Source organism: Mauremys mutica, chromosome 3 (assembly GCF_020497125.1).
Source record: "Mauremys mutica isolate MM-2020 ecotype Southern chromosome 3, ASM2049712v1, whole genome shotgun sequence".
Lineage (NCBI taxonomy): Eukaryota > Metazoa > Chordata > Testudines > Geoemydidae > Mauremys > Mauremys mutica.
The window spans coordinates 28,143,963-28,156,291 of NC_059074.1; the positions used below are offsets into that span (position 1 = coordinate 28,143,963).

Below are 12,329 nucleotides of genomic sequence, written 5' to 3' on the forward strand. Positions count from 1 at the left end.
GCCATTTCAAATAGATACCATATTCATTTCCTGTCCTAAAAATGTAGTAGGGTAGTTTTGCTACATGCTGTTTGACCACAGAGTTTGCTGTATTTCAGTGGCTAAGTGGATCACTGTGTAGCTTCTATAATAGTTAAGATAGTTTATGAATTACTTTGGGATGAATATCGCCGTATAAATGGAAGATACAGTATTAATAATACATGCAATACAAAATTATTTGGGGCCAGATTTTCAAAAGTGTATCTGTCTCTGTGTGCCATAGATTTATGAATGTGGAAACTATAATGCACATTTAAAGATCTCATTTCTGTGTGCAGTTTTGAGCTAAATACTACAGCCATTGTGCACTTTAAATACATAACACAGATGATTTTTAAATCATCTAAACAACTCTTTATCCTGTTATGGATATGCTGTTACATTTGTATGTTATTTCTCTCCGTGCATTGGAAACAGTCATTGATTCAGAAGAATTATTTTAATATTTGTGGTATGTTCCCCTGTTTGACTGTAGGATGGTCGTTAGCTAATTTGTAATTAGGTAACTTATATTTTATACAGATAGTTTAGGGTCTGTTAATTAATCTTTTAGCTCAATGGGTCAATAAATGCAGGATTTTAGTAGTAAAGAGACTTTTTCCTCTTATTTTTGTGTTTTTACAACTATTACAAAATGCGCACTATAATATTACTTCCACTAATCAAAAAGAAAATGTTTCCTTTATTTATCTCCTCCAGTACAAACACAAGTTTGACAGCAGTGCAGATTTGACTTGCATCAATTATATAAATGTGTTCAAGTTATTTAGCATTCAGTGGTCACACTTACATTTCTTCAAGGTTCTACAAGTTTCTGAGAGGTTCCTATGTTTAAAATGTGGAATACCGCAAGATCTGATCATATCTCTCAGGATGGAAGAAATATTTCATGGTTGATTAATGAAAACACCATCAGATGGATCTTACAATGGCAACTTTGTTTTAGAGTTTTAAAATAGTGTGCTTTTTTTATTTTTAATTGATTTCACAGGCTGACCCAAAAGAGCTGATTAAGATGGTCACAAAGCACGTTTCTCAGTGTGGCTATGCAGACTGGCCTGAAGAAATAGCAACTTTGATTAAGCAGTTGTACTACTACAATGAACGACTACTGGACTTCACTCAGGCTCAAATCCTTCAAGGCCTTGGCAAAGGAGTGGATGTGCAGAGGTTTACAGCAGATGGCCAGTACAAGAGAGAAACAATACTGGGGTTGGCGGAGTAAGTAATGTCTGTTGTGTGGTTTCTGTTTTGTTTAAGTGGAAGTATTTAAAATTCAAAACAGGAAAGTAAATTTTCAGCAGCACTGACCTTTAGAGGGACTTATTAATCACTTATTTTGCAGGTTTATTTTGCAGTGTTGCTATAAATGTGACCTTTTTTCTCCAACCACTCTAGTCAGACGAAGTGATGTTTGTCCAACATAATTGATCAATAAGTGCAGGATTCTAATAGTAAAGATACTCTTTCCACTCCCTCCCGCCGCCCTTATCTTTGTGCTTTAGCTACTACTATTACAATCCATTTAAATAGATGCCCTAGAAGGGGGGAAATTTTCTGAACCACACTAAAAAAGATAGTGTCTTCCACTATTGAATTTGAATAAATTATAGATTAAACCCTCTGTTTTAATGTTGATAATTTAGTTATAGTAGACTTACATTGCAAAAATGTATACACTTCCACCCCCTCAAATCTGGTAGATTGTACATCAGTCTCATAGTATTAACTAGAGACCCAGCTCTATCGGATTCTCCATTAAATTTTTCTATTGAATTGTAACCCTAATTTCCAGAATCCCTTTATTCTAGTCTTGGGGCTCTCGAGAATAGGCTGCAGTGTGCCTCCTAAGGGCACACTGATTCACACTGATTCACAAAGATTCACAAAGAAATGACAATGCTGAGCATCAAAATACCTTACTTCTAGGTACCTAGAAATGCTAGGTGCTGTACAAACAGAATATAAAGCCCCAAAGAGTAACAATCTGTTGTCTCCTGCCTTATACCTAGATGGATTCAGATTTACAGGGAACTACAAGAAAACAAGGGACAACATTGGTCACCACAGTAGGCTATGGCATCAATGCATCAGTTTCCTAACTGTTGTCAAGTTTATTGTATGCATCATGGCAAAGGAACATTTTAAGGAGGACAATGAGGTCACTTTACAGACGATAGGGAGCAAATGTGAGGGGTAACATGGGAAAAAGCATAAAAGTGCTTGTTTCAAAATTTAACAAGTGGTCAAGGCTGGCATCATTGGCCAGTAAGAGAAAGGAAGTCCACACTTTGATTGTGAGTGGGAGATGATAGGTAAAATGGGGATAAGCTATGAAAGGCTTGAAAGTGAAAACAAGCAGCTTATTTTATGTGGTAGAGAAGGGGAACCCAGATGAAGAGATGGAAGGAGGGAACAGACATCATCTAAGTGATGGGCTAGGAGAATGATCTTTGCAGAGGCATTCTGAATGAATGAATATGAGTGGGGCAAGATTGCATTTGTCATGGCGAGAGAGAAGGGTATTGCAATAATTGAGATGTGAGATGAGGAGAGCCTAGCTATATGGGAAGTTAGGAAAGCCTGTATCGTAGAGATGTAGTGCACAAAGAATATGCAAGATTTAGACACAGCCTAGATGTGTATACATAAAGAGAGGTCCAAGTTGAAGATGACACTCAGGTTATGGGCCTTAGTGATTTCATCTATCCCTACATAGCGAACAAATCTGAAACGGGGTTATCAGTCTTGCTGACAAAGCTATAACAAGATCCAATGGCTGGAATTTGAAACTAGACAAATTTATAAGGCACAAGTTTTTAACAGTGAGGGTAATTAACTATCAAAACTAAGTATCAGAGGGGTAGCCATGTTAGTCTGGATCTGTAAAAGCAGCAAAGAGTTCTGTGGCACCTTATAGACTAACAGACGTATTGGAGCATGAGCTTTCGTGAGTGAATACCCACTTCGTCGGATGCATCCAACGAAGTGGGTATTCACCCACAAAAGCTCATGCTCCAATACGACTGTTAGTCTATAAGGTGCCACAGAACTCTTTGCTCCTTTTATCAAAACTAACCAAGGGTTGTGGTCGATTCTCGATCACTGGAAATCTTTAGGGATCTTTTTCTAAAAGATATACTCATCTTCAGACACAACTATTGGATTTGAAGCAGAAATTAATTCAAGGAAGTCCTGTGTTATGCCGGAGGTCAAACTAGATGATCACAACTGTTCCTTCCCAGTGCTATCTTTTTCCCACCCCAGCTCGTCCTCCCAGTCCCATTCTCCTCACCTAATCAGTCCGTCTCCACTTCTCAGGATTCTTGTCCCAATCCCTGTTCCAAAGCATGGGGACACTAGAGCTGTTCAGAAAGGGTCACCAGTATTGATTAATATGGAGAAAATGTATTTTTCCCTAGCCTTGTTCTCTGAATGACTCTCTGAACCATTTTGGCTGACATTTTCCAAAATTAATCTCAGCCCGAGGCAGACAACTAGCATAGAAAATTTCACCCCAAACTTTAAAACTTAGCAAACCTATAAGCAACTGAGAAAATGGGAAGTGTCAGGTGATCTTAACAGACAGATCTACCAGCCCCTGTCTCTATTATATCCCTGGAATCAGGATTAAGCCCCAACCCTGCCCCCGCCACCCCAAAGAACCTGCACCTGAATGAAACTTTTATATATATATATATATATATATATAATATATATATATATATATATATATAATATATATATATATATATATATATATATGGGGTGTCGATTAATTGCAGTCAATTCACACAATTAACTCAAAAAAATTAATCGCAATTAATTGTGGTTTTAATCACACTTTTAAACACTAGAATATTAATTGAAATTTATTAAATATTTTGGATGTTTTTCTACATTTTCAAATATTTGATTTCAATTACAACACAGAATACAAAGTGTATAGTGCTTGCTTTATATTATTATTTTTATTACAAATATTTTCACTGCAAAAATGATAAACAAAAGAAATAGTATTTTTCAATTTACCTCATACAAGTACTGTAGAGCAATCTCTATTGTGAAAGTGCAATTTAGAAATCTAGATTTTTTTTGTTACATAACTGCACTCAAAAACAAAACAATGTAAAACTTTAGATCTTACAAGTCCAGTCAGTCCTACTTCTTGTTTAGCCAATCATTAAGATAAACAAGTTTGTTTACATTTTACATAACTTCTATTTGTGCCTTTGAAAAATCTGTCCCTAATATTTTGTTACAGATACCTATGGTATTTTTTATTTATCCCATACAAGCAATTACAGAATGATAGATTTTTAATCTGTTTTACTTTTGAGAATAAAACAAAGAAATAAAACTAATTTGAGTTGTTGTTTCTCAGTTTGCCCATGGGGCTTGGGGGGAGGTCTGCAGAGCAACGATGCCTTCTCTATCTTAAGTATTTTTCTTTGACTTTTTTTTCTAAGCATCTTAGTGTGACCAGTTATTTTGTTTTCTCTTGCTGTGTTTTATGGTTCTCCCCTAACAAGAACACTTGAAGAAAATGTGTACAACATCGCTCTTTCCTTGGCTCAACGTTACAGTGTTCCACTTTGGGAAGTTTATATGACACATCTTGAGTTTCTGTTCACTGATAGTGGGTAAGTGTTGTGGCTCATCTGAATTAATTTACAGTTCTGTTCCATTGAGGTATGACCCATTCCAAGAGAATTCTCATGGAAGAAAGAAGCGGCTTTTGTTTACTACATTTGCTTTACTTTCACATAGCATGCTTCACATTTTCCATACATTTACATTTTAATCAGGCCTTCCTTAACAACGCATAAAAAGATTAATGGAAGAAGGGTTAAATGGCTCTTCAAGGCTTCATGAGCTCCCATCTGTACCTCCTTTGTTGTTCTTATTCAACCGTTTGGGCTTTGGATCAATGTACAAGTTCCTATGGATTCTTCAGTGTTTAGGCCTCTGTTTTCACTAAGCCCTGACCTCACTAAACACAAACCATTTCTTCTCATTCCTTAGCTTCTTAAAACCATCTTATGATGTGTAATTACTTTTTTCCAAATGAGTGTCAACTCACTAATGACTGAGGCATTAAATATTTTATAGAATTTTGAAAACAATGTTATATTCTTCAAGCAGTTCTAGAAGGTTCTTGCGCTTCTCAAAATCCATGCATGCGGGGGGATGCAGTTGGCCTGCTTAAATGACACAGAAATGTATATTCTTCATTCCTGAGAATTTCCTGATGGTCATTCAATTACCATATTCATTTCATGTATTGGTAACAGTAGAAAAAGTTTTTTTTTTTAAATGAAAAGGAGAAAATGTGCAAAAAAAGTGTGTCGCTATCACGTCTTTGTATCTAACACTACTAAATGCAAATTGTCTGAATTTTCTTGGAGAAACAGGTGATGTGCTAAAACAATTTAAATGTGTGTGAATTTTAGAATATTTAAGTTAAAGAGATCATACTTTTGTATATAATGACAATGTCAGTAGATATACGAAATATAAGATTGCATTGGGGAATACATTTGGCTGATGCCAAGTTATTTATAATTAAGGATACGATTTTGTCGCTGAGGTCATGGATTCCATGACTTTAAAGGACCTCCGTGACTTCTTTGGCTTCAGCCTGTACAAGAGCAGCAGGGCTGGAACAGCTGTCTAGCCTCACTGAAGGAGCAACACGGGGCTGGAGCAGCAGTCAGTTGAGAAGGTTGGAGCAGCCACAGCAGCAGCCCACCCAGAGACTGGAGCTGCAGCCAGGCACTGGGTTTGGGTCTGGAGCAGCAGCCGGGGGCAAACCCAGCCTTGGAGCGCTCCTGACTGCAGGTTTCCATGAATTTTTGTTTATTGCCCATGACCTGTCTGTGATTTTAATAACAATACCTGTGACAAAATCTTTACCTTAGTTATAATTTATCACCATGCACAGGAATTACACTCATATTACATAAGCTTCAATTTCTTCATATAGGGGTTGATCCTCTTTGCATTAAAGTCAATAGTATTAATACCTCTCATCTCCGTAATGATATTCATGTGAGGTTCTGATTTTTTACAGGAACACCTTTCATCTTTGTAGCAGATTTACGGAGTTGGGTCCAGTTTAGGAGATTATGTCCAACTCTTGGTTATATTGGTTTAAAAAAGGATACTTTTGTTTCTAATTCTAATTGGTTTGAATTAATCACTTATGCGTAACAACAACCTTGTGAGGCAGTCAAATACTACATACCCCTTTTTAAGAATGGGTAAGATGGAACAATAAGAGGCTATGCCAACTGTCCTTATAGCAGGTTCAGATGGCAGTGCTTCAGGCTCTCGGTATAAATACAGAACAAAAGCAGTGAACCAGGGCAATTCTTACCAGTTTCAGTAAAAAAAAAATAATAATAATAAAAAAAAAATTGAAGATGTTGGCTTTAAATTTGAAATAATTCATGTAGCCACACCTTTCAGTACCACTTGCACCCCTTTTAACATTAACTATTAATTAAAATACATGAAAAAGTTATCGTATTTTATAAAACATGAGACATAAGAGATAAAACATCTTATGTATGTAGTGGAGAAGTCTGAAGATGGAGGAGCACTCTGAATTTTTCTGTCTTACTTTTTTTAAGAGGAAAAAAAGCTACAACCCTTAAATTCGAACATGTTCCTATACTATTTATTTCATTAAAAGAAATTACACACAAGGGGTAAAATCCTGGACCCACTGAAGTAAATGGCAAAGCTTCCACTCAATTCAGTGGGGCAGGGATATCACCTAAGGCTTCTGCCATTTTATTCATCTCATCTATGAATTAGTATTCATGGAAGAATATAATAAGTGAAATACAAAATAAAGATCCTTTTTCCAAATGAAATTCAAAAAAGTATCTTAAAAAATTGATGTATAATAATATAAGATACTGCAGAACATGCTTTAGTTTATCTCATTTTAAGGGTGATTGAAAGCATGTGGCCATTACAGTATAAATCACTCTAGGGATTATTGTTTTCATTTCAACATTAATGCGTAACAAGGCATGCATTATTCATACAAGTTTAGTCTAAGAGTTACTCATTGTTAGACAAATATGCAGTATTTATATAAGCCACTTTATGGACAGTTTCTGAAAAAAGAGAGACACATTTTATACTAGTAATCATTTATTTTATTAGGTGATGACAGTAATGATCACATGATATTGCATCATGCAATGAATCAGAATTTGTGGTGATTATTATCCAAGTTAAAATTACGTTTTACGTTCTAAAGGAAAATATAACTGCTTCTTCCTATAGAAGCGATTGAAAAGGATTGTTGATCACAGAAGTCTATAAAACATGTTGGCACATTGTAATTTAGTTAACAGGGGGGGTTTCAATATTTATCATGTGTCCGTAAATGTATTCTAATATCTGTCTTGACAAGGTAATTAAACAAAAAGTGCAGATTTGGGAAGATTTAACTGTGGGTCCAAACTGAGCAAATAGCTTAAACTTTGGCTACGGTCAGAAAGGAAAAAAAAGCAGAATTTTATTTCATTAGCACTGCAGCTATGAAGGAACAGAGGGTTTGGCTACACTTGCAGCTGTACAGTGCTGGGAGTTAAAGCTGTCTTCGTACAGTTGTGTAGGGAAAGTGCTGCAGTGTGGCCACTCTGACAGCTACCAGCGCTGCAGTGTGGCCACATTTGCAGCATTTGCAGCGGTGTTGGGAGTGGTGCATTATGGGCAGCTATCCCAGTGTTCAAATGGCTACAACGTGCTTTTCAAAAGAAGGGGGTGGGGTGGAGTGTGACAGGGAGCGTGGGGGAGACAGAGAGAGTGGATTTTTGGAGCTGACACTGTGTCAGCTCCCTACCTTGCAAGTTCCGACCCCTTCCCCCACCCCTCTCTCATTCACTAAATGCAAATAGCCGCCTTTGTTTTTTTCTCACAGACCAGATAAGCAACTGCTCTGAAACGGACCCCTCCCCGCCCGCCGTGCTGCTTCTCTCCTCAAGCAAACACTAGCTGTGGACATTCCTAAGGGATCCCCCTGCCTGCCTCATTCACAGCAAACAGTAGCTGTGTTTGTTTTTTAGATAAGCAGCTCCGGGAGCCCTGAGTTCACAACAAAACAAAGAGTGTTATCTTTACTTAAAAGCATTATGAGAAGGTTCCGGAGGTCAGTTACAGCGTAGTAAGATTAATCACTGTTTACACTGGCACCCCAGCGCTGCAACAGCAGCGCTGTTCTCTTTATTCCTCTCGTCGAGGTGGAGTACATGCAGCGCTGTAGCCAGGGAGATACAGCCTTGTATTGCCTTGCCAGTGTGGACAGAGAGTAAGTTACAGCGCTGTAAAGCCACGACCAACGCTGTAACTCTCAAGTGTAGCCAAGCCCAAAGTAGTAGCATTGTCTTCAGCATCATTATCGAAATTTTTAATTGTTCTATATGTAGAATCTTTATTACAGTAAAAGGTAGGACCTTAATTCCAACTGAAACAAGATTGAGTTTGCAGTTCTTACAATGACAAAAATCATCTTTAGGGTTGGAAACTGAGCATATTCTGTTTGGAAATCACAGGTAAATATAAAATGTCTCAATGTTGCTTCTACTGAGGCAGTATTCAGAATATAACTCCATTTAATAAACAAGAAGAGAGCAGAAAACATCTGACTTATTGGAAATGTACTGTAGGTTAAATTCTTCAGATTTGAGCTTGTCAACTTTACATTTTCAGCATATTCTAGACATTTTCAGGTTTTAATTCTGCCTGCATTTCTCTGGCCTTCCTGGTATTCTAAGTGTCATTTTCGTGTTCAGTTAAATTTAATGACTATCACTGGTAGGTTGACAGACGTGGAAAGTGGTTCTGCAGAGAGTAGGTACAGAATGGGCAGTAATACTGCAGGTTTCTTCATCCTACCCACAGATGTTTCTCAAAGCTGTTGCATGGGGCTCAGCCCCAGGCATGAGAGAATAGCTGATTCTTCATCTGCATTAAATCTATGGGGAAGTGCTTCAATCTGCTAGCAAAATTTTAGTGACTGAATGTATTTGAGAGATTAGGCTGTCTGAAGGTACTCTCTGTATGAGTACTATATGCTGCACTTGCAGGGGAATGGATTCTGTGATCTAAGCATTATCTATCAACAATATCTGTTGCTAGTATAAGCTAGTATAAAATCAACAAAGCCCCAGTCTAGCACAGTTATTCCACATGGAGAACCTTTCAGCATCCTGTCCCAAGTCATTTGCCATGTCACCAACAGTCCAGCAGATAGTAACTTTCTGGTCATTACTGAATCAAACAAATGACGGAAAGATATGCCATTACCATTTCCCTTTACTGACCAAGTCCTCTGACTATATTACATCTAAAGCATTAATATATCGTGCTTCAAGTGCATATCTACAATGTAACTATTGAATATCCTAATTCTGCTGCTTGTGCCCATGCATGTGCACTTTCCTTTTTTATAATGTGAACGTTTTGACGTTAAAAAAAAAAATGTGGATAGCAAAACCAGGCAGTTCATATGGAATAATTACTTTTTTAAATGGATAATTTAAAAAAAACTTGAACTGTAAAAGCTCTATTTTCTTACCCTTTTAAAACTTAAAACCAGCCAAAATCTTGTTCCATGATGGAGAACCCAACAGCCAAGTTTCATATTAAAGCTGAATTTTTGCAGCAAACTATAAAACCTGAAAATAGATGCTTATTATAGAAATGGTGATCCAATACCATTTGATAACATTGGAATGTGAAAGTATGAAATGTTCTGTTGTGACTGATATGACTCTCTATATACATGTCTAAATAAGTAGTTTATTACCCAGCCTCTTTTCCTCTTGTTGAAAGAGCATGAATTATTTAAGAATTTCTTAAATATTTGGGATCACTTTTTACACGTCAGACATATGTACATGAAGTAGTATTCACACGTCAAAATCTGTCACAAAATTGAACCTTTATGCTTAAGGAAAAAAATGAGTTATGTCACCTCTTGTATTTGAATGAATACGTATTTAATTTACTCGAGTGTCCAACCTTTAAGGCAAGGTTTGTTTTACATACAGCTTATCTACTGGAGAAATAGAAGACAGAGCACAAAGTCTTGGTCTCTTTGAGACTTTAAAAACCAACCCTGAAGCCCTACATGAACACATGGCCAAATATGTTTACCCGGGTATTGAAGGCATAGATCACCAGCGGTTGCTTTATTATTTTACTCTCCTTGAAAACTGCGGTTGTTCCGAATTTGTAAAGCATGCTATCAAACCTGAAACTCACATACGGCTGCTGAAAAAATTCAAGGCTGTTGCACCAGGTACGAGATTTATTGGTTTTGTACTTTATATCTGTAGTTACTTATCACATTTATTCAGTTTTCTGAGTATTGACAAGGTCACACTTTCTAGTTTAAATTATCAGGTGCTCTTTTATAAGCAAATCAGATAGATGCAGAGAGCTCAATAGGTTTCTTATACCTCAGAGGAAAATTAACCTTGTCTTTGGATTCATTGCATGTTTAGATTAGTTTTTCATAGCAAGCTACAGCAAAATGCATTGCTGAAAAAAAATTAAACAGTATTTTGATATTTCTAGTCTAGTAAATGTTAAATATTTTAGCTTCTAAAAATGTTATGTAAATATTAAATGTATCTTTGTATAATTAAAATGAAATTCTCCATTCTGCAAAAATATGGGTTACAGTGTATGAAGAGGCTTAAAAAACAAAAACAAGCACTTGAATAACATACTGTGGGCAGAAATGCAGTTCATGTAAAATTGGCTCCTTTTAAACTACCTAAAATGCATTCAGTGTATTGGTGTGCCTATCAAAAATCTTCATTATATAATACAGCATTTCATAGATGTTAAGCATTTTTCTTTTCAAAGTTCATATTTTTTTAAATAATGTTGTTTGATATTACTTTATTCTGCAGAAAGGGATACAATTTTAACTACTATTTTTCACCCGGCCTGGCAACAGGTATTTATGTAATTATATTTTTAAGCGGGGCTAATAGTGTCCCCATTATTAAAGTTGCCTGACCCATTATAAGACCCTCTTTTCAGTTGTGTAGAACTTTGCCAAATTGTAATTGTTTGGTTTGAAACTTGACATGACAGGTGTCTGCCTCAAGCTGAATGTTTTTAGAAAACATTTCAATACACAAGATGGCTCTGCTCTGGGGATGGATGAGGGTTGCATTGTAAATGAGGCGCTGTCTTAGGACCCTTGTCTCATGCTGCAGAAATTGGAAGGTGTGTTGTGAATAATACAGGGGACTGCAGGAAGAGAAAGGACTGTCTCATGGCTAAATCAGTCAAATGCAGCGTTGGATAATTGGATTCTATCCCAGCCACTGCCAGAGAGTTCCTGTGTGAAGCTAAGAAAGTCACTTAAAGTAAACTTTTCAGAGGTTCCCACTAATTGTTTGTGTTCCTCATTTTTTCAGTGCTCAACTTGGTCAAGTGAGGTCTGATTTGCAGAAGCGCTTAGTCTTTGCAGCTACAACTGAACTCAATGTTTTAAATGTGCAAAGTGCTTTATAATGCTAAGAACTCTTAAAAAAATAATAATCTAGTCTTCGAGGCTTCTCAAGTTGAGCACCCAAAATCAGTGTACTGTTTGACCTTAATCTCTGTGCCTCAATCCCCCCAGTGGTAAAGTAGAGATAATAATACTCCCTTATTGCACAGGGGTGTTGTGAAGATGGATTGATTAATTAAGGACTGAGATGCTATAGTAATGAAGGCTATAGGAAAGACCCTGAGGATATTAATAATTCTGTCTTTATAGCAGGGTTTGAACAGTGTGCTGTAAATTAAGGCCTGAGGCTATACATTTAACTATGAGGACAAAACAGAACATTGAATACTACTCATTCAGTGAGCACAGTTTGTCTGTGCACTGAATGAGGCAGTGGTCCTTTGGAAAAAATAGCATGTAATCATGAAATTAAAATCTGTCATAACAAATACGCACAAAGGGGCCGAATTAAGGTTGTACGGATATCTTTGTGGTATTTCCTGACTTTTGAGTATTTGACTTTGCAGCCTTAATAATGGTCTTGTACTATAGTTTTATGTGCAATAAGTATATAAAATACAAATGTACACACGTTTACTTCACACGTGGTATTTGCAGCTCACATGCCCCTTTTCAATTGCTCATATCTTCCACAATAAAATTTAACAAAAAATGAAAATTTGGCTAAGTCCAAATGTGATTTTTTTTCAAAGTTTGAGCAGTTTTTTCTCTGCTATTCTCAATTAAATGTGCA

At 36.6% G+C, this 12,329-nt stretch overlaps 1 protein-coding gene across 1 annotated transcript in view; it reads left to right on the plus strand.

Moving 5' to 3' along the window:
* NBAS (NBAS subunit of NRZ tethering complex) overlaps positions 1-12,329 on the plus strand; it is a 363,078-nt gene that overhangs the window by 230,170 nt on the left and 120,579 nt on the right. Inside the window, exons 41-43 of the mRNA XM_045011210.1 lie at positions 1,034-1,263; positions 4,575-4,685; positions 10,116-10,366. Of these exons, the coding sequence (XP_044867145.1) occupies positions 1,034-1,263; positions 4,575-4,685; positions 10,116-10,366 (592 nt within the window). The remainder of the gene's footprint in view (positions 1-1,033; positions 1,264-4,574; positions 4,686-10,115; positions 10,367-12,329) is intronic.